Source organism: Microcaecilia unicolor, chromosome 3 (assembly GCF_901765095.1).
Source record: "Microcaecilia unicolor chromosome 3, aMicUni1.1, whole genome shotgun sequence".
Lineage (NCBI taxonomy): Eukaryota > Metazoa > Chordata > Amphibia > Gymnophiona > Siphonopidae > Microcaecilia > Microcaecilia unicolor.
The window spans coordinates 426,880,875-426,901,669 of record NC_044033.1 but is presented as its reverse complement, the minus strand read 5'-3'; the positions used below and the strand labels follow the sequence as shown (position 1 = coordinate 426,901,669).

Genomic DNA, 20,795 nt, shown 5'->3' with positions numbered 1-20,795 from the left:
TCTCTCGACACCCCGGAGCTCCTGGTACCATGTGTTGAAGGAGAACGATGACGGTGCTTCTTCACCTTCGCTCGACGCCCATTATCGAGACTCCTCGGTACCGATGAGCAGGACATGGAATCCTCATGTCTACTCGGGGCCAAGTCCGACGAAGGTCGGTCCCAGGGGGCCTGCATAACAGGAGGCCTCGAAGCAGGTGGAGACCCACTCGACGCCTCACTGCTCCCAGCGCAAGTTGGTCTCTCAGCAGCCATTACCTTTCTTCCCGCCGTTGATGCTCCTGTCAATGTCAATGCCGATGACCTCGGTATCGATGTCGATGCCGACGTTGAAGGAGCGGACTGAGCCCCAAAACATTTTTCTCGGTACCTGAGAAAGTCCAGTTGCACATCGTTGTCATGCTTCACACGAAACACTGGATAGTGAGCCCTTGGGCTACTGCCGAGGGCGGCAGCAGCAGGAGGAACACCCAACGGAACAGAAGCCACAGCAGGAAGACAGTCCACGAATCCAGCAGAACCGGGGCCAGGCGAACAAAGTCAAGGTCCAGCTCCAGGCACGGGTTCCAAGGCAGGCGGCAACAAGTCAAAGTCCAGGTCCAGGCAAAGGTTCAAAGGCAGGAGGCAAACAAAGTCACAGTCCAGGTCCAGGCAAAGGTTCAAAGGCAGGCGGCAAACAAAGTCAAAGTCCAGGTCCAGGCAAAGGTTCAAAGGCAGAAACTGAAAGTAGCAGGGAAAGCACAGCAACAAACAACCGCAGAAGACACACCTCTGAGGACCTCTGTTGCAAGACAAACTAGAAACACTTCCAGGTGGTTAATAAAGGCCAACAGCCAGGGAGAGTTCACCAGGTACGGAAACAGCTGAGTTCCAAAAAGTCTCGAGACCAACTAGCAGGCTAGAAAATCCGGACCGGACCGGCAGGACTTCTGGAACCGGGAAAACCATCAACAGACAGTTCATTGCGACCACCAGGTCTGACCACCAAGGGGCGAGATGAATGAGAGCATGATACCGGGGCAGAGTCATAACAATCGTACAACGCTGGGTGTCTTCGATGACATGGAAGGGAAAATGGCTTCGGTGAAATCAAACAACGCGATTGTGCCTTGAAAAGAAAAAGGGACACAAAAGAAAGGAAAGAACCCAGCTGTGCGGCCTGAAAGTTGGCCGTGTCGAAAAAGAAAGAAAACTTATAAAAAGGTGCTAAAAACTAGAAAAATACGGGAGAAGTTTTGTTTTTTATTTTTAAGAATGAGGTGAAAAAGAAAAAGAAAAGTAAACGAACTCGTCGTCAAGACTCTTTCTCCTGGGCCAAAAGTGAAGTGTAGAAACCCTGACTCTCCGCCGCGGCAAGACAAAACTGAGGAAGCACGCTCAGGCGACAGGCGGGAAGTCGTCGGCACATGCGCGGTGCGTGCGATTTGTGCCCTAGAAGACTCTAGCAAAACTTTGTTTTATTTTGCAGGCAAAATGCCGATTCCTGGGCCCACGTGAACGTCGACCCACATGTGAGAACAAGCATCCTGCTTGTCCTCGGAGAATATTTATTTAGCATGTTCGCTTTATCCTCACCACTCTCCACATTACTAGTCTCAGCATCTTTAAGTCTTATAATTCCATTCGTAGTTTTTCTCCTTTCCCCAATATATCTACATAGTAACATAGTAGATGACAGCAGAAAAAGACCTGCACGGTCCATCCAGTCTGCCCAACAAGATAAACTCATATGTGCTACTTTATGTGTATACTTGACCTTGATTTGTATGTGCCATTTTCAGGGCACAGACCATAGAAGTCCCATCTCCGGAAAAGGTCTGTTTGCGGATTAATACCTTTCAAATATCTGAACATCTGTATCATATCACCCCTGTTTCTCCTTTCCTCCAGGGTATACATGTTCAGGTCAGCAAGTCTCTCCTCATACGTCTTGTAACGCAAATCCCATACGATTCTCGTAGCTTTTCTTTGCACCGCTTCAGTTCTTTTCACATCCTTAGCAAGATACAGCCTCCAAAACTGAACACAATACTACAGGTGGGGCCTCAAAACCTCTTTTCTTCTGCTGGTCACACCTCTCTCTATACAGCCTAGCAACCTTCTAGCTACGGCCACCGCCTTGTCACACTGTTTTGTCACCTTCAGATCCTCAGATACTATCACCCCAAGATCCCTCTCCCTGTCTGTACATATCAGACTCTCACTTCCTAACACATGCGTCGCTCGTGGATTTCTACTCCCTAAGTGCATCACTTTGCATTTCCCTCCGTGGTTTCTTTCGATCGAGGTGAGTTATGAGGATGTTAAATTCCTGCAGGTAGTGATCTCATGAGAAGAGGGGTGATGTGGTCCATCTTGCGTGTTTCGGGACAAAGATGGCATCTAATTAATGTCCATAGTCCCCCCCCCCCCCAAACACTCCCCAACTCAATCCCCAATTTCCAGTCATTTTCTGCTCTGTTCCCCTAGTCCTTTCTTCTGCTCTTTCTCTCCCTATGTCCATTATCAGTCCCTCTGTCTCCTGTCCAGCACCTGCCTACTGTGTCCCCACTCTTCCCTGTGTCCCTGCCCCTTCTAGTGTCCAGCTGTTCTCCCTCATCCAGGGGCAGGCATATCTCAAATTTTTCTCTTTTTTGGGTTCAGTCTTTCCCACTCTTTCCTCTGCCTTCCCCCCTTGGCATCTCTCTCTCTCCTGCCCTCTATTACTCTAGCCTCTCTCTCTCACTCCTGCATCCAATCTCTCTTTTCTCCAGGTCACCTCCCCCTCCCTCTCTCTCCATCCCTGCCTGCACCGTGGTTAGACATCTTTGTTTCCCTGCCCACCCTGCTCTGCTCTGCTGATGGGCAGCATCTGTTTCTCCTCTCTTCCCCCCCCCCCCCCAGGTCAGGCATCTTCCACCCGCATGTGCCCCCCTCAGAACCTATCTGAAAAAGGTGTTGTCACCTCTCACATGTTTAGCCATATTTGCTTTTGAATGCCATATTTCCCTCTTTGCTTCTTGAGTTTAATCCAGCAATCCTTTCATTGATCCTCTTGTTATGATCTTCTGTATTTCTTGAACATAGCCTCTTTTGCCCTTATTTTTCAGCCACTTGTTTGGAGAACCATATAGGCTTCCTGTTTCTATTGTTTTTGTTTACTTTCCTTGTATAAAGATCAGAGATAGGGTAATTACTTTTTAAAAGTACCTAAGTAAAAAGTAAAAGTACTGGCTTCAAAAGTAGTGAAGTAAAAGTAGAAAGTCTCATTAAAAAAAAAAATACTCAAGTAAAAGTAAAGTACAGCTCTTAAAACTGCTTTTTTATTACAAAGCAAAAAATATTCTTAACAAGTTGAACCACAGAATCTAGGATGTTTACAAGCAATATCGTATTGTGATTATGTACCTATAAATTTGTAATCTGTGCAGATCTGTGTGGGTACAATGGAACAGAAACTTAACAAATGAAATGACTAGGGGTAGGTATTTAGTGTACTATTAATTCAATACATTTTTTTAAATTTCAACTAGGATTACATTTTTTAATCCTAATCAAAACTTTTAACTCCCCTCTGTGGTCCAGCATTGCTTTCTCTCCCCTGCCTATCCTATTCATAATAGACCTAACGAACCACATGAACTTCATGTTACAAAATGGACTCTTCCCAAGTGAGAAAGGAAACATTTTACTCACCCCCATACCTAAAGATGCAAAGAAAAATGCTAACGATTTAACTAACTATAGACCAGTTGCATCCATTCCCTTAATTACCAAAATAACGGAAGGGTTGGTGACCAAACAACTCACAGATTACCTATACAAGTTCTCATTACTACATGACTCCCAGTCAGGATTTCGCTCTAACCACAGTACCGAAACCGTACTAGTCACGCTCATGATCAAATTCAAACAAATGATAGCAACTGGCAAGAATATACTACTTCTACAATTCGACATGTCAAGCGCCTTCGACATGGTTGATCATGGAATTTTATTACACATCCTTGAATACTTCGGTATCGGAGGTAAAGTTCTCAATTGGTTCAAGGGGTTCCTAACTACACGCTCATATCAAGTCACAGCAAATTCGACTACATCAGCCTCTTGGACACCTGAATGCGGAGTTCCACAGGGATCCCCCTTCTCACCGACCATATTCAACCTAATGATGACACCCTTAGCCAAACTACTATCGATGCAAAACCTCAACCCATATGTATACGCTGACGACGTAACGATCTTCATCCCATTCAAACAAGACCTAAATGAAATTTCCAACGAAATCAACCAAAGTTTACATATTATGCATTCTTGGGCAGACGCATTTCAGCTGAAACTGAATGCGGAAAAAACCCAATGCCTAGTACTCACCTCGCAACATAACAAAGACAAATTTACCACCGTCAACACACCAAAACTAAATCTACCAATCTCGGATACCCTAAAGATTCTTGGAGTCACCATTGATCGGCATCTAACACTTGAGTATCATGCGAAAAACACAACCAAAAAGATGTTTCACTCAATGTGGAAACTAAAAAGAATAACACCATTTTTTCCAAGGATCGTCTTCCGCAATCTAGTACAATCATTGGTACTCAGTCATCTGGATTATTGTAACTCACTCTATGCCGGCTGTAAAGAACATATACTGAAAAAACTCCAAACAGCCCAGAACACAGCGGCCAGACTAATATTCGGAAAACCAAAATATGAAAGTGCAAAGCCCCTACGAGAGAAACTGCACTGGCTCCCACTGAAAGAACGAATCACGTTCAAAATATGCACCCTCGTTCATAAAATTATCCATGGAGATGCCCCAGCCTACATGTCAGACCTAATAGACCTGCCACCCAGGAATGCAAAAAAATCCTCTCGAACATTCCTTAATCTTCATTTCCCCAACTGCAAAGGTCTGAAATACAAATTAACACACGCCTCCACCTTCTCATATATGAGCACGCAACTCTGGAACGCGCTACCACGCTATTTGAAGGCAACCTATAAACTAACTTCCGTAAATTACTAAAGACTCATCTCTTTGAAAAGATATACCACAAAGAATAAAATATGTAATATCTCCAAATATACCTACAAACGTCGTAACACGTCCACTGTTTCACAATGTCTCTCTTACACCAGTATATTCTATTCCTAATGTCTGATATGTCTTCTGTAATACTACTATCTCGTATTCCCAGTGTCTGTCAATGTCTTCTGTAATGCCACTATCTTGTACTTCATGACCATGTAACCCAAAATCCTTCTGTAAAACCAAATGTATATCTCTTGCTATTTCAATTATCCATGATATATTGTAAGCCACATTGAGCCTGCAAAGAGGTGGGAAAATGTGGGATACAAATAAATAAATAAAATAAATAAATATTTCACTTGGCATAACATAGCACAGGAAAGGCACTTGCATCAGCTGCATGTGGGAATCGCTGCCAGAAACCCTATAAAGAACCAGATACATGTTAAGATAAATGTGGGGGGGGGGGGGGGGAAGAGATGCTGGACCTGTGTGCTTGGTGGGGGGGAGTTCAGCAACAGGAGAGAAGAAAATGCATGGTTTAGCAGCAGAAGTGGAGACTCTTGGGGATATGCACAGCGGAAGGATGTAGCAGGAGAGGAGAAAGGTAGGTACCTGTATGAAGGGGAGGGAGAGAAATGTTCTGTGGGAGCAACTGTGTATGCAGTGGGAATGTACTACTACCAAGCTATCCAGCCCAGAGGTGCAATTAATTGTGTGATTAAAATTTTTAATACTATGATTAATTTTGATTAAAATGTTTAATCATTGGCCGCCCCTAGAAATTACAAATTAAAAAAAACTTAACAAGCTTGTTACATTTATTTGTGAGAAGGTGGAGGAGGGAAGGAGTTTTGTGTTTTACATTTTCAAATGATTGCAGCTATAAAAATGTTTAAAAGGTATGTGCTTAGCACTATTAAATGTAGATTAATTTTACATTTGTAAATGTTTTTTTTTTTCTTTTATTCACTTCCACGATAGGCTTCCGTATGGGAAACCAGCAAAAAGGAATGTGAATGGGAAATTTTATTCAAAAGAACAAGACAACAAGCCACCAGTGCCCGCTGCTTCCCATCCCCACTTCCACTCCCCCCCCCCCCCCCCCCCCAGGGCCTCCTCTGCAACCCTAATAAGATCAGACAAGCCAGGGAATGGCATCTGCAAATAAATGGTCAACTCTCTCTTGGCTCAGTGGTGGGCTGATTGCTTAGGTTGCTGTAGCAAAAAATATACACCCAACCCAGTACTTGCTGCAGAGCAGACACAGGGAAAACTCTGAGACTGAGAGCTAGCAGTGACTAATACAACTGTCGCAGGCAGCAAGAAAGCAGCATTATTACCTCCCGGCTGCATGTGGAAATCTCTGGAAAATTCATTCAGCTGCATATGGAGGTCCCCACATGCACACGCTAGTAGTCAGGTAACCTCTGATGCCAGTCTGACCCATGCGTGTGTCAGACTGTGTGAGCCTACATCAGCCCAGCCAGAGAGTTCCAGGGAGGATTTCCCAGTATACTGATTGCAGACTTGCAGAGCAGTGCCAGCCCATCTCTGCCAAGGAGCTGCACCAGATCCTGCAGCCCTGGCAGCTGGAGATAAGTTAAAAGCACTAACAGAGGAATTATGGGCAACTTGGTCAGGCTGCAGGAGCAGGATTTCGCCGAAAACAACGTGTACATGTGATGACTTCAGCGCATAAGTACCGTTTCATCTGAGTCCTCCTCACTTCATGCACAGCCAAACTAGCCTTTTCTTAAATTAGGAGGAGGAAGAGATTGTGGGAGAGGGGGCCACCTCGGAGGACTCTGGGCAGGTAAGAGGCTGATGGTACACTTCCTCAGTCAATCATACTCGGAGGGGGGGGCAGTTCAGGGGGCGGAACTAGGGTTTCCAAGTGATGTCAGACACTGGCTTGCATCTGATTGGGCCCGGACTTCCACTCCCAGTTCATTGTTTTGGGTCCATTCAGCTGCAAGCGGGGTCTCACATCACCTGTAGAGGGGGAGAAGTAGAGTTATGGAAAATATTTTTTTAAATACTTTCTAAACTTGTATTTCGTTACTAAGAAAAAAAGTACAGCTTATTTGTAATGAGTTACAAGTAGAAAGTATGGCAAAAAATGTAACTCGTTACAAGTAAAAGAACTGCCAATTATACTTAAGTACTGTAACAAAGAACAAGTGCTTTGTTACTACCCATCTCTGATAAAGATCTGTTGCCATATTTATAGCAGCTTGAACCACTGCATTTCCACTTCTCCTATGCCTACCCATGCTGTCTGCTCCTTCTTCAGGTATTTCCCCATTTTACCAAAATCAGGATGTCTGAAATCCAGTACTTTCAGTTTTGTGTGTATGCACTCCACTTTTGCTCTTACATCAAACCATACTCTGTGATGATCACTATTACCTAGGTGGGCACCCACCCGAACATTGGAAATACTTCCTTCATTTATAAGCACTAGATCCAGCATTGGCCCTTCCCTCGTAGTTTCAGTCACCATTTGTCTGAGCAAAGCACTTTGATAAGCATCCATGACCTCTCTGCTTCTTTCCAAATCTGCTGATAGGATGTTTCAATTCACATCAGGGAAGTTTCAATCTCCCAACAGCAGCACCTCCCCTTTCATTCCAAGCTTATGGATATCATCGTTTAGATCCTTGTCCAGTTTCTCCATTTGTGCTCGAGGTCTGCAGAGGATTCAGGATCCATCTTCTCTTTTCAGAACGATCCATATAGCTTCTTCCTATCTCCAGGTTCCCTGCATTTCAGCCACTCTGATATTATTTTTCATTTGCAGTGCCACTCCACCACCTCTCTGGCCCACCCTATTGTTTCTAAAAAGATTATAGCCCAGTATGATCATATCATTAAATCATGTCTCTGTAACAGCAACAATATCCAAGTCTTCTTGAAACATCAGGGCTTGCAAATCTTGAACCTTTTTACTCAGACAATGAGCATTTGTGCTCACTGTTTTCCATGTGCTATTAAGTGAGTTTAGATGGTTTTCTTTATTAAGATTACTTTCCCCACTGATGTCATTTTTTCTCCTAGGGGTGAACTTCTAAATTTCCCTGTTTCCTTTTGTCACCCCAACACTCTAGTTTAAACGTCTAGAAACACTATCTGAATTTCTCACTAAAGATCCTTTTTTTCCTGACACAGAAAGATGTAACCCATCATTACAGTACAACCTGTTATATTTCCATGTACTGCCCCATCCTCCTATGTGTTTAAATCCCTATAATTGATACAGGAATGTAATCCCCCATCCTTCCCCACACCCAAAACCCCCCCCGCCCCGGCAAGAAATGTGGACAAGCAAATAAAAACCCTGTTAGAGATTAATTATCCTTGATATATGCAGTCATGGCATCGGTCTCAGGGTGAGACAGGGAATAGACTCTGCCCCTCGAAGGCATCTTCCCAGATATCAGCATAATAGAGCATTCATAGGTTCAGTGAGGCAGCAGGGTCTCTGTTCGCTGTTTGGAGAAAAGGTCCACATAGCCCCAATAATGTCTTTGAAGGCAAGGTTGGCGCTCTACCTGAAAAGGTGGTTAGCGAAAGGACCGGGGTCACCTTGGTCATGCAGCGGCTCTGGCAGGGTTGACTCTAAACTTTGAGTTCTCCCAACTCCCAGTTGATCCAGGGATTGTGTGCATGCAGCCAGGAAAGGCCCAGTATGTTGAGGTTAACTGTTGTTTGCAGGACATATAACGAGATGGCCTCGTGGTGTAGGAAATCGATGTGCATCTGACAGAGCACAGTCTTGACTTTGACGACCCCCTGGATGTGCCCAAATAGAGAGGAAATCCAAGAAGACAGGAGGAGCCTCCACGTAAAGTCAAAGCAAAACAGCAAAAATAGAGGCTGACAAATGCGCAAACCAATAGGGAGATGATATCAAAAACCAGTTTATTCAGAATATTCATATCAAGGACCTGACACGGTCCGTGTTTCAGCGCTTGCCACAGGGGTCACAATCAACTTTCTCTGAAAAGAAGCTGATAGGCTTGAATAATTCCTTTATGTATGCAAGTTAATCCACAGAGAGAACAAAAGAACAGCCAACCGATCAGCAAACACCATCCCAAATAGAGAGGAAACAGAAATAGGCTGGGATAAATCCTGGGTGGGAATGTTGTGCTGGACCAAGGCTACGTCTATAAAATTTCCCCCTATCATGGAATCAATGAACGCCACCGTGGAGAGTCCTGGATTGCCATTAATAGCGACAGGACCAGCAGTTGTGTGTGGAGAATTTGGCTAGAAAATCCTACCCCTGCTTCCCTGGCCAGGACTATGTTTGCGGTTTTCCTGGCTTCTGGGGATGCTGGCGGGTGTAGTGGCCATTCCCACTACAATATAGGCAGAGATTCAGACTTCGTCTCCACTGTTTTTCATGGTCTGGGAGGCTCAACCAGTCTATCTGCAAGAGTTCTGTATGTTCGGCCAATACTGGGGTCTTAGACAGGGGCAATGAGGGTTTAAGCTGAAGGTAGGAGCCAGGCAAAAAGGCCTGCGACTGGCCCTACGTTCCTGGGCCTGCTCATGAAAACTTATATACATGCGTGTGCAACGCAGGATGAGTTCATCAAGACTCACGGGGAGGTCGCGCCCCACCAGTTTGTCCTTGATCTGCGGAAAGAGGCACTGCAAAAATATGGCAACCAAGCTGTTATTGTTCTATTCTAATTCAGCCACCAGGGTTCAGATGCGGATGGCCTAGTCATCCAAGGTCTGCTCCCTTTGTTGTAATCTCAACAATTCAGAAGCCACCGAGGAAGCTTTACGGGTTCCTCGAAGTTACAACGAAATTGGTTGAGGAAGTCTGTGAGGTCATTCAGGATTGGATTGTTACATTCCCACAAAGTTGGCACCCATGCAAGAGCGGGACCGGTGAAGAGGGATATGAGAGAGGCCACCTTGGCACAGTCTTGATACAAATTCTCTGGCTTGTAATTCGAATACAACCTGGCACCGGTTGAGGAAGCCTCAGAAGGATTTTGGGTTCCTGTCAAAGCGAGGTGGGGGCACAACATGGATTCTCAGACCATGGAACGTGGTAACTGCAGGTACAGTGACAGTGGGAGCAAATGCAGTGGTTTGTGCTACCCCCAGATTCTGAAAACTGTCCATCCAATGTGTCAGTTCTTGCACCACCCAAGATCGCTGCTGGAGCTGGATTGCTATCTGTTGTAGGGGCTGAAGGGAGGGTGACTCCGTCAAGCTCATGGCCTGTGCTTGCTGTCACTGACCTGAAGCTGAGCCCTTGAGACACTGAACAGGTACGTCCTAAAGATTGGGGTCCTGGGCGGCAGCAGATGAGTCACCGGGTCACCGAAGGCCGGCTAGGTAGGCTGGAACTCAGCCAGACTAGACTGGGATGTAGCTGGCTGAGCTGTAACTGGGCTTGGCTGGAACATAGTGGCTTGCCTGTAGCTGTGGCAGAGCTTGGCTGGAGCAGTAGCTGGGCTTGGCTGGAGCTGAGCTGAGCTGGGCTTGGTTTGGCTAGAGCATTAGTTGGCTTAGGTGAAGCTGAGCTGGGCTTAGCTGGAACATTAGATGGCTTTGCTGAAGCTGAGTGGATACTGGCCGGAGCTTCCTTGAGGAGGCAGGTGACGCAAAGGCGCCGATAGACAGGGGAACTCCAGTTTTCAAGGCCCCCGCCACCGATTCATCAGGGTGCATCTGACACCCGTGAGCCTGTGTGCTGGGCATGTACATGCATGATATAGCGCCAACTACCTGGCAGGACCCTTCCCTGGTGGTCTGCCCCGCCCGAGACCTGCAAGGAGAGACAGACAGGGTCAGGGTATAGCGGAGACAGTGACAACCATTGCCAATCTTGTTGAAACTAGTATCTTTTTCTCATCCAATAAGACTCTTGTCTATTTTTAAAAAGTAGCTCATACATTGCTACATAAAAATTTTTTCAATATATTTAGAAAGTCAACTCCATTAATAATGTCACTCCTGCTGAAAAAAAATATAAGTAGAGAACCAATGGTTAAAATTTAATTTATTTATTTTATATACTATTTCTTCAAAAATGGTGCTAAACATTTTACAATAAAATGAAATACATTGGTGGTTTCTAAAGATTATGTTTTTATTTGTAGTACTTGTAATATTGCCAACTTTCAATGGATTATGGAAAAAGCTAGGGAGTACCAGAAAGATCTCTATGTGTTTATCGATTATTTGAAGGCATCTGATGTGCTTGAACACAACAAGCTCTGGACCTGCCCTGAAGGAGATGGGAACACCACCACACCTGACTGAACTCATAAGATCACTCTATCAAGATCAAGAAGCTACAGTCCAAACATCATATGGAGACACAGATTGGTTCAACGTGTATGCTGAAACCGTCATGCGACGAACAGGCCTGGATGAGTCCAAGATTGACATGAAAATAGGTGGTAGAAACACCAACAACCTCCGATAAGCTGATAATACCACCCTGCTGGCTGAAAATAAGAAGGAGCTTGAACATCTGATCAGGAAATTCAAAGAAGTGAGAAGGTTGGACTGCACCTGAACATCAAAAAGACAAAGATCATGACATCAGCAAAAAATGTGAATGTTGACATCAAGATCAACAATGAAGAAACTGAAGTTGTGAAAAATGATATCTTTCTTGGCTCCAAAATTAATCACGATGGCGAGTGACCCCTGAGATCAAGAGACGGCTGACGCTTGGAAGAAGTGTGATGGTCAGCATGAACTACATCTGGAAGAGAAAGGACTGGCAACCAAATGTAGATTTGTCAGTGCAATCATCTCCCAATAGCAACATATGGCTGTGAAATCTTGGACGCTGAGAAAGGCAAACAGCCAAAATAAGAAACCAAGCAGTTCTGGAACGTATCAAACCAAAAATTTCGCTGGAGGCCAAGGTAGCAAAGCAAAAGCTCTCCTATTTTTGTCACATCATGTGAATCAAGTCCCTCGAAAAAGACATCATGCTTGGAATGGTTAGTGGCAAAAATAAAAGAGACCATCCAATAATTCGTTGGATAGATACTAGCAAGGAAGATACTGGAACGAACATAGCAGAACTGAAAGAAGCTGTGAAAGATTGGAAGGCATGGCGAACACTGATCCATAGAGTGACCAAGAGCCGTACTCGACTGATCGGATAAGGAAGGAAGGAAATACTTTTAAACAAGTTGTATTCTGATATTGGGATTAGTTTTATCTTCCTTGATCAAGAAAAATAGTCCCAACAAGAGAAAGACAATATAAATGTTATGCGTTATGTTACATTTATAAATAGACTTGCTCAAAACTACAGACCACTTAAAACAAATCCTTGACATATCACTACATTTTGGATACAGTAACAATTTTGTTGTGCTAAACAGTATCTGGAACAATTGCAATTCTCAACTCATAACATTTGATATAAAACCTACTAGAGCAAATCACAAATTGACATTCTTTACACATTTGAATTAAACCTTTCTTTACATACTTGCGTCCTGTGTGTCTGCTCAATTTTATCATAAGCTTGCTAGCCTCCTCTGAACTGGTCCGAGTGTCTTTCACAAATGAGATGGGTTTCTGAAGACCATGCTTCTCCAGGAGTTCTGAAACACTAAAAAAGTAGCACCAAACTATACATTAACAATAGTATCTTTTTGTTCAGATTCATTTTCAATTATGTAAACATGATTCTGTTCAATTGGTCTTTACTTTCCAGCACACTACTCGAACTACAAATACTAAACACCATAATGCCTTCCAAAACACACAACAGAAACAAGATGTCATGATAATGTTCTAGTTATCCTATTCATAAAGGGGATACTCATATTTATCCATAAACAATTTGTAAAAATCCAAATTATTTGACATACATTTTAAAAATGTTTTAATCAAATCACATTAATTGTTAAAAATCTATTTTACCTGAGAATTTCTTCTAGTTGATCCACTTTGTCATGAAGTGATTTAGTTATGTCTGTTTCACATCTGTGGTGGTTAATAAAGATAAATAAATAAACTTGATTGAAAGAACCAATTTTCTGCACCAACTTAAAAACAAGTGAGCACTCTAAAAATGGACTTCAATGATAAAATCTAAAGAATTTTTTTTAATCCTATATGCACCTCCAACATTCTGAAGCTGGCTGCATGGCTGAGGCATTCCTGCTCTCTGTATCCATCCCCTGAAGTGACCAACCACACGAGGTTTCTCGGCTTCAGAATGTTGGAGGTGCATTCTATTAAATAGGATTGGTCAGTTCCTTGAAGCACAGCCAGAGCTCAGCATCCTGCACAGTAACGCTCACCTGCCTCTCCGTTGGGTCTCCTTTTTCACTGGCCACCTGCAACTCAGGGGGGGGGGGGCAAACTGGGAGGAGAGCCACCTTGGAACTGGGAGGTAGGGGGGAGGGCCACCCTGGAACTAGGGGACATGGAGGGGGGGACGGCCACCCTGGAACTGGGAGGGGGGCACGGCCAACCTGGAACTGGGAGGGGGGCACGGCCAACCTGGAACTGGGAGGGACGGGGGGGAATAACCCTGGAACTGGGAGGGAGGGAGGAGGAAGGGATGGGGCCCCGCGGGGGCCCACCCTGAAACTAGAAGGGAGGGGGGCCCTGGCACAAACTCTCATTCTTACACACACACTCTCTCTCACACACACTCCCACCCAGTCTCACTCTCTCTGTCACACACACACACTCACACATTCTCTATCACACAGACACACTCCCACCCAGTCTCACTCTCTCTGTCACACACACACACTCACACATTCACTCTCTCTCTATCACACAGTCACTCTCACACACACTCTGTAAAACATACACACTCCGAGGAAAACCTTGCTAGTACCCGTTTCAGTTGTGTCAGAAATGGGCCTTTTTTCCTAGTAGTTCCAATAAACTCCTCTTTATTGAATTGGAATTTTACAAACTACCACAAACAATTGCCTTTTGTATTTTAAGGCTCATTTTCAAAGCACTTAAACTTACAAAGTTCCATAGGTTACATGAAGATTTTAATATCCCTTTTGATCCAGCTTCATAGTTATCTGTTAAGCCACATTTTCCTTGATGTTCTCTCTGCATTGAACTTCACGTAACACTGCAATGAAATACCCATGTTTTTGATCTACTCTTTCTGCAAGTAGATCTCAATGAGGGTTTGGATTTAACTCACACTGGTTTTGTTAGGCTGGAGGGATCATCATTGTATTAGTTTTAAAACTGAATACAAAGCAAAATATGTAACTGAAAATTATAAGACCACTCTATGATTTACAGCTACTGTCTGAGAAGTGGGTTCCATTATGATGTCATTTTATCTTTAAAGGCCCTGTTTACTAGCTGCGTTATAGGCGCGCTGTCTTTAATGCACGTTAATCGTGTACACGCCTACAATATCCCTATAGGCGCCTACATGTTTAGCACACTAATTGTAGGCACGTTAAAAACGCTAACGTGCCTTAGTAAACAGGGCCCTAAATGTAGTAACTGTGGTTGTTCAATGGAATAACTACTAGAAGTTCTCTAGATGAGATAACTCCAGGGAAAGAAATAAGACACCATTATAAATCTGAAAACTGCCCATGGTTTAATGCTTCACTTAGACAACTACGGAAGGAGCTCACTGATTCCTGAGGCATGGTTTATAGAATACTCCTAGGCGTATTTTTTGTGCCGATTTTTTCAGTGCCATATATAGAATCTAGCCCATTACATCTAGTCTAATCTATCTCCACCGGCTGCCAACAGAGTATCAAACCACATTTAAGATACTATTATTAATACAGAGGTATGATGCTCCTTACTACTACTCTGTAGCACCTAAAGTGTAAAGATCAGCCAGAATGCATACATCAGAAGGAACTTGTATGCTAACATAACGTTCCATAAAAGAGGTACATTTTGAGAGGACAAGAAGCTGTACTCCATCTATAGTACACCCTAGGAAATGGAACCTATTCCCAGTGCACATTAGAACACATGATGACATTACCTCATTTAAGAGGTTACTGAAAAGCCATCTATTCAGAGCAGTATTTAGGTCTCAAGTTGAATGCTATCTGATTTTCTTGGTTGACAGCAGGTTCAGCGGTACCTATGCTGTGCAAAAACTGATAATAGAAGAGTTTTGTACGTTTGTATTTTGTTAGACTTTCAATTTTACTGATATGTTTATAATAGCTTATATGTGATTATATTGTTTATTGTGATTATATTTGGTGGTAATCTGCTTTGGTGTAAGGCAGAATATAAATAAATGGATAAGTAAAATAACAAATCAGCAATTTAATTTTTGATCTTTTTTCAGTACTCTGGGGTACATAATTTCCAGTACAAGTGATTTACTGCTCTTTAACTTGTCGATTTCCCTATAACATCTTCCATGTTCACCAAATAGCATAGACCACTTTTTAGCACTGCATAGTAAATGGGTCCCTAAATATTTTAAGAAGCAGCAATTGGTTTTCACAATACTACTACTACTACTATTTAACATTTCTAGAGCGCTACAAAGTGTACGCAGCGCTGTACAAACACAGAAGACAGTCCCTGCTCAAAGAGCTTACAATCTAAATAGACAAAAAGTAAAGCATTTAATATAATACAATACAGAACACATACATCCTTAGCGTGAATCCAAATCTTACAGAATGCACTATGTACTCTTATTGTTTTCTTTTATTTTAGCACGTTTACAACAGAACATGCTCTAGAATTAGACATTTCATTGAACAAAAATATTAATACATATATTCTTAATGATAAAACAAAATGATCTTGAAATGGTCTATGCTATTTCAAAAAAGTATAAAAATTGCATAGTACACAGATTGCATGTTTTGAGACACTGCTTAAGTCTTTAAAAATATTGCATTCTACTTCTCCCCAATATAGTACTGCTTAAATATCTAATATCAATAAATACAACAGCAGTGAGGACCCTGGACCACCAACAGTCGATTTCAACCGCCACTCAACGAGGAATCGCCATATCCTGGAGCAACACACCTAAAATACCCAACAATCCCTCCTAAATTCAACAATCTCTCCTAAATTCAACCACCAATCACACCCCAAAGAACCGAGGATTCCATGTGCCCTAGTACATCTGAGAATCTGAGCATCTAATCGTGAGTACAACACCTATACCACAGCACTAAGCGGCACATAGGAAGGAACAGATAGGAAACGGTGTCCAGAACTATAGAGCACCTGACCAGGGCATTATTCCCAAGCATCTGTCCCATATCAGCCACAAAATGAATATAATCAAAATACTACTAGCAATCTACTCCCTCACACTGACCACAACACGATCCATCCCACTTACAGAATACAATACCATACCCATCCTCCAAAACCACCATAGACTGATCAAATACTCCACACTCCACCTGATACCCACCAAATCAAAGGAAGATTATCTAATAACGCTCATCACCTATGCAATAGAAGGAAATATCACAACAAACAGACACCATCCAATGAACAACAACTTACAAGAATCCACATAACATCATACCCAGCAGCCCAATACCAAAATATCCAAGTGGGTTACATTAATGCCAGATCCGTTGTTAACAAAACAATCACAATATTAGACTGGATTAATTCAGAAAACCTCGATCTTACCTTCATCACTGAAACATGGATCCACAATCAAAAAGACCCCATAATCCTCGAACTATGCTCCCCAGGTTACAAAATCACTCACTGGACCAGATTTGATAAAAGAGGTGGAGGCATAGCGTTAATCTAGCGAACACAATTCATCATCGAAACCATCGCCGAGTCCATAACAGCCCAACTGGAAATTGCTTCACTTAGAATCCAAAGCAAATCCCTGATCAACTGACCTGTAGCCTGTTCTACATGCCGCGCGGAAATTGTAACGAAAGCCAGCCTATCTTCACGGTTTTCATCTCAAACACCTGTGTAAACAACTCCAATACACTAATACTAGGCGACATAAACCTTCACTTAGAAGACCCCAACTCAGCCAACATACATGACTGCAGAGACTTCCTACAGTCCTGGGATCTTATATGGCCTCACATGCAACCTACCCACTCCAAAAGTCACACACTGGACCTCTTATCATATAAACTGTCCACAGATCACAACCTATCATTAACAGATACCAAATGGTCAGAAACACCTTGGACTGATCACTACAAACTGAACCTATCCCTAAAATGGCGAAAGAAGGGTTCATATCGCACACCAGAATAAACAACAGATATATGACAATGACTGGACAACACAAACCGACGCCTTACACTACCTCAATCAATGGGAGGCTAGATACAGCAGCATACTTAACGAAATACCAACTTTAAAAACAAGAATATCAAAAAGACAAAACTCGATACCATGGTTCAATGACAAACTAAAAAAACTCAAAACACAATCCAGAAAATTTGAACGAGCATGGAAAAAAACATAAGACAAACATACACTCAATGCCTGGAAACAAATTCACAGAAAATACAAATATGCAATTAGACAAACCAAAAGGTCCTACTACAAGACTAAATTAGGACCGGATAACAAAGACCTTAAAAAACTATTTCAACTAGACACCACCTCTGTCACCACATCCAACACCGACATCCCATCCGCACACAAACTGGCTACCTACTTCAAGGACAAAATAACAAAATTACGCAGCACCCTTCCTCCTCACAACAATGACATTGAAAACTTCTTCAATGACTTAGACCTAATCCCGGGCGGATGCCCAGCTGACCGTATCTGGCATACATTCAACCTACTCACCACCGAATCAGTCACACAAGCAACTCAGATTCGCTAACACCCACTGCAAACTGGACATATGTCCCAGTCATCTACTTAAATCCACCCCCAGCCGATTCACTGAAGACCTCACATCCCACCTAAACTTCATGCTACAACAAGGTTTCTTCCCCGAGGATCATGGTAACATCCTACTTACTCCAATACCAAAAGACACCAAGAAAAAAACTAATGACCTCACCAACTACCACCCAGTTGCGTCTATCCCTCTAATAGTAAAACTGATGGAGAGCCTGGTGACCAAACAGCTTACGGAATACCTTGACAAGCACTCAATACTACACGACTCACAATCAGGATTCCGTTCCCACCATAGTACCGAAACTGTCCTAGTCACTCTCCTGGCCAAATGCAAACAGGAAATAGCCACTGGTAAAATCATACTCCTCCTCCAATTCGACATGTCAAATGCATTCGATATGGTAAACCATAACATACTATTAAGACTCCTTGGCCACTTCAGGATTGTCGGAAACATACTTAAATGGATCAAGGGCTTTCTAACCACCAGAACATACCAAGTAAAATCAAATTCAAACATTTCACCACTGCAGCAGACTGTGGAGTACCTCAAAGATCACCACTATCACCAATACTCTTCAATATGATGATGATCCCACTGGCAAAATCCCTATCCAACCGAGGCCTTAACCCATTCATCTATGCAGATGATGTTACAATCTACATTCCCTTCAGACACGCCCTGACTGAAATAACCAATGAAATCAATGATGGCCTGAACATCATGGACTCTTGGGCAAATTCATTCCAATTTAAACTGAACACAGAAAAAACACACTGCCTTATCCTCTCATCTCAACATAACAACTTCAAACCCGCAACCTTAAACACCCCAGGACACACACTCCCGATTTCAGACAGCCTAAAAATACTCGGAGTCACAATTGACCGCAATCTCACCCTCGAGAGCCAAGTAAAAACCGTAATAAAGAAAATGTTTTACTCAATGTGGAAACTCAAATGAATAAAACCTTTTTTCCTGAGGGAAACCTTCCGCAAACTAATACAATCAATTGTCCTAAGCCATGCAGATTACTGCAACAGAATCTACGTGGGATGTAAAGAACTTACCAAAAAACTCCAAACCACCCAAAACACAGCAGCCAGATTGATATATGGTAAAACACGATTTGAAAGCGCTAAATCCCTCCGAGAAAAGCTGCACTGGCTCCCAATCAAAGAACGGATCTACTTCAAAATCTGCACTTTGGTCCATAAAATCATCTACGACATAATCCCAGGATATATGACAGACCTTATAGATCTATCAAACAGAAACAGATCAGCGCGATCATACCTAAACCTACATTACCCTAACTGCAAAGGGCTAAAATACAAAACAACATATGCATCTAGCTTCTCCTACATCAGCGCACAACTATGGAATGGACTCCCGCATGCTGTGAAAACAATACATGACCACCTAAACTTCAGGAAATCATTAAAGACTCACCTCTTCAAAAAAAAGCCTATCCCGCCGATCCAACGTAACTCCCCACACCCAGCAACACAACATAATCAAGCATCGTACTGGACAACTTACCATCATCTTCCTCTCGACCCATGATGCCTGACCCACATCTACCTCCTCTGACCACAATACAATATTGTATTTGTTATCAACCGAAAGGGCAAATGCCTTTACGGTACTTGTAAGCCACATTGAGCCTGCAAATAGGTGGGAAAATGTGGGGTATAAATGTAACAAATAAAAAAATAACTATACTATGATGAAAAAAAAATCTTTGCAGCTATCATTTCAGGGTCTACCAATTCTCACTTAAAGGTTTCAGTCACTTACCCATATCCTCTTTGTGGAAGACATTCCAATATATCGTAACAAAGAGAGAGCTGGTCATCTCGTTCACAACTGTAGATGCATTCAAGTGCTATCATCATCAACAGGTCCTGATCAGGGATAATTTTTTGCTGGCACTAACGAAAGCAAACCACATAATTTTACACATTGGAACAGCGTTCTCTCCAGTGATTCAGTTAATTTAATCAATATTCTACTTTTATTGTCAATAAATTGTTAAGCAGACCAATTAATCAACTGTAATATCAATTTGGGATTTTTTTTTCTTGAATTCAGAAGATTTGTAATGAAAGGTAATTTGTAACCCACAGGCACTCCATCTGTTGAAAGCCAGAAGATTTTTCAAAATGTTATTAACTTCACAGAAAATAATTTATTCATAACAATTTTATATTTTTTTAAAGAACAATTCAGTACACATAAAACCATAATTTCCATACTGGTCAGACCAAAGATCCATACCGCTCAGTATTCTCTTTGTAACACTGGCCAATCAAAAGTATTGGGCAAGATTCCAAAAGGTAGCAAAATACCTTGCTACTTACCTCCAAGGACAAGCAGCAGCTTTACAAGGTCTACATTAACAGTTTATAGATTTTGCTTCCATGAATTTGCGTAAACCTTTTTAAATCCTGCTAGACTAATTGTTTTTACCACATCCCACTGCAACAAAGTCCAGAACTTAATTATGCACTGAGTGAAAAATTATTTTTTTCTGATTTGTTTAAAATGTACTACTTATTAACTTTGTGGTACTTCCACTAGTCTTTGTACTTTTGAAATAAGTAAACAGTCAGCACTTACACATTCATCTACTTGAATGATCTAGGCGCATGCACACCTGTTCATTAGCAGTTGTAATTATCCACGCTGGAACATTAGACACAATTGCTGCTGCTGACACTAAAACCTTATAAAGACATATAGGCACCAGTGTGTCTTTATAAAAGCACCCTATATAAAATTACCCTCAGAAACTCTTGGAAGGAGAAATGTATTCATTCTGTCTTGGGAATGCACACCTATATTGCTGCAGAATTTTATACTAAAGTCACTACACTCTTGAGGTCCGATTACTGTTGCTAGTGCCATTTTATGCACTTGTTATTTC

The 20,795-nt window shown here is 42.5% G+C and overlaps 1 protein-coding gene across 1 annotated transcript in view; it reads right to left on the bottom strand.

The window, feature by feature from the left end:
- Nucleotides 1-20,795, bottom strand: part of NBAS (NBAS subunit of NRZ tethering complex) — an 892,343-nt gene that overhangs the window by 588,526 nt on the left and 283,022 nt on the right. Inside the window, exons 26-28 of the mRNA XM_030198850.1 lie at nt 19,667-19,800; nt 12,943-13,005; nt 12,506-12,628 (exon numbers count right to left, since the gene is read on the bottom strand). Of these exons, the coding sequence (XP_030054710.1) occupies nt 12,506-12,628; nt 12,943-13,005; nt 19,667-19,800 (320 nt within the window). The remainder of the gene's footprint in view (nt 1-12,505; nt 12,629-12,942; nt 13,006-19,666; nt 19,801-20,795) is intronic.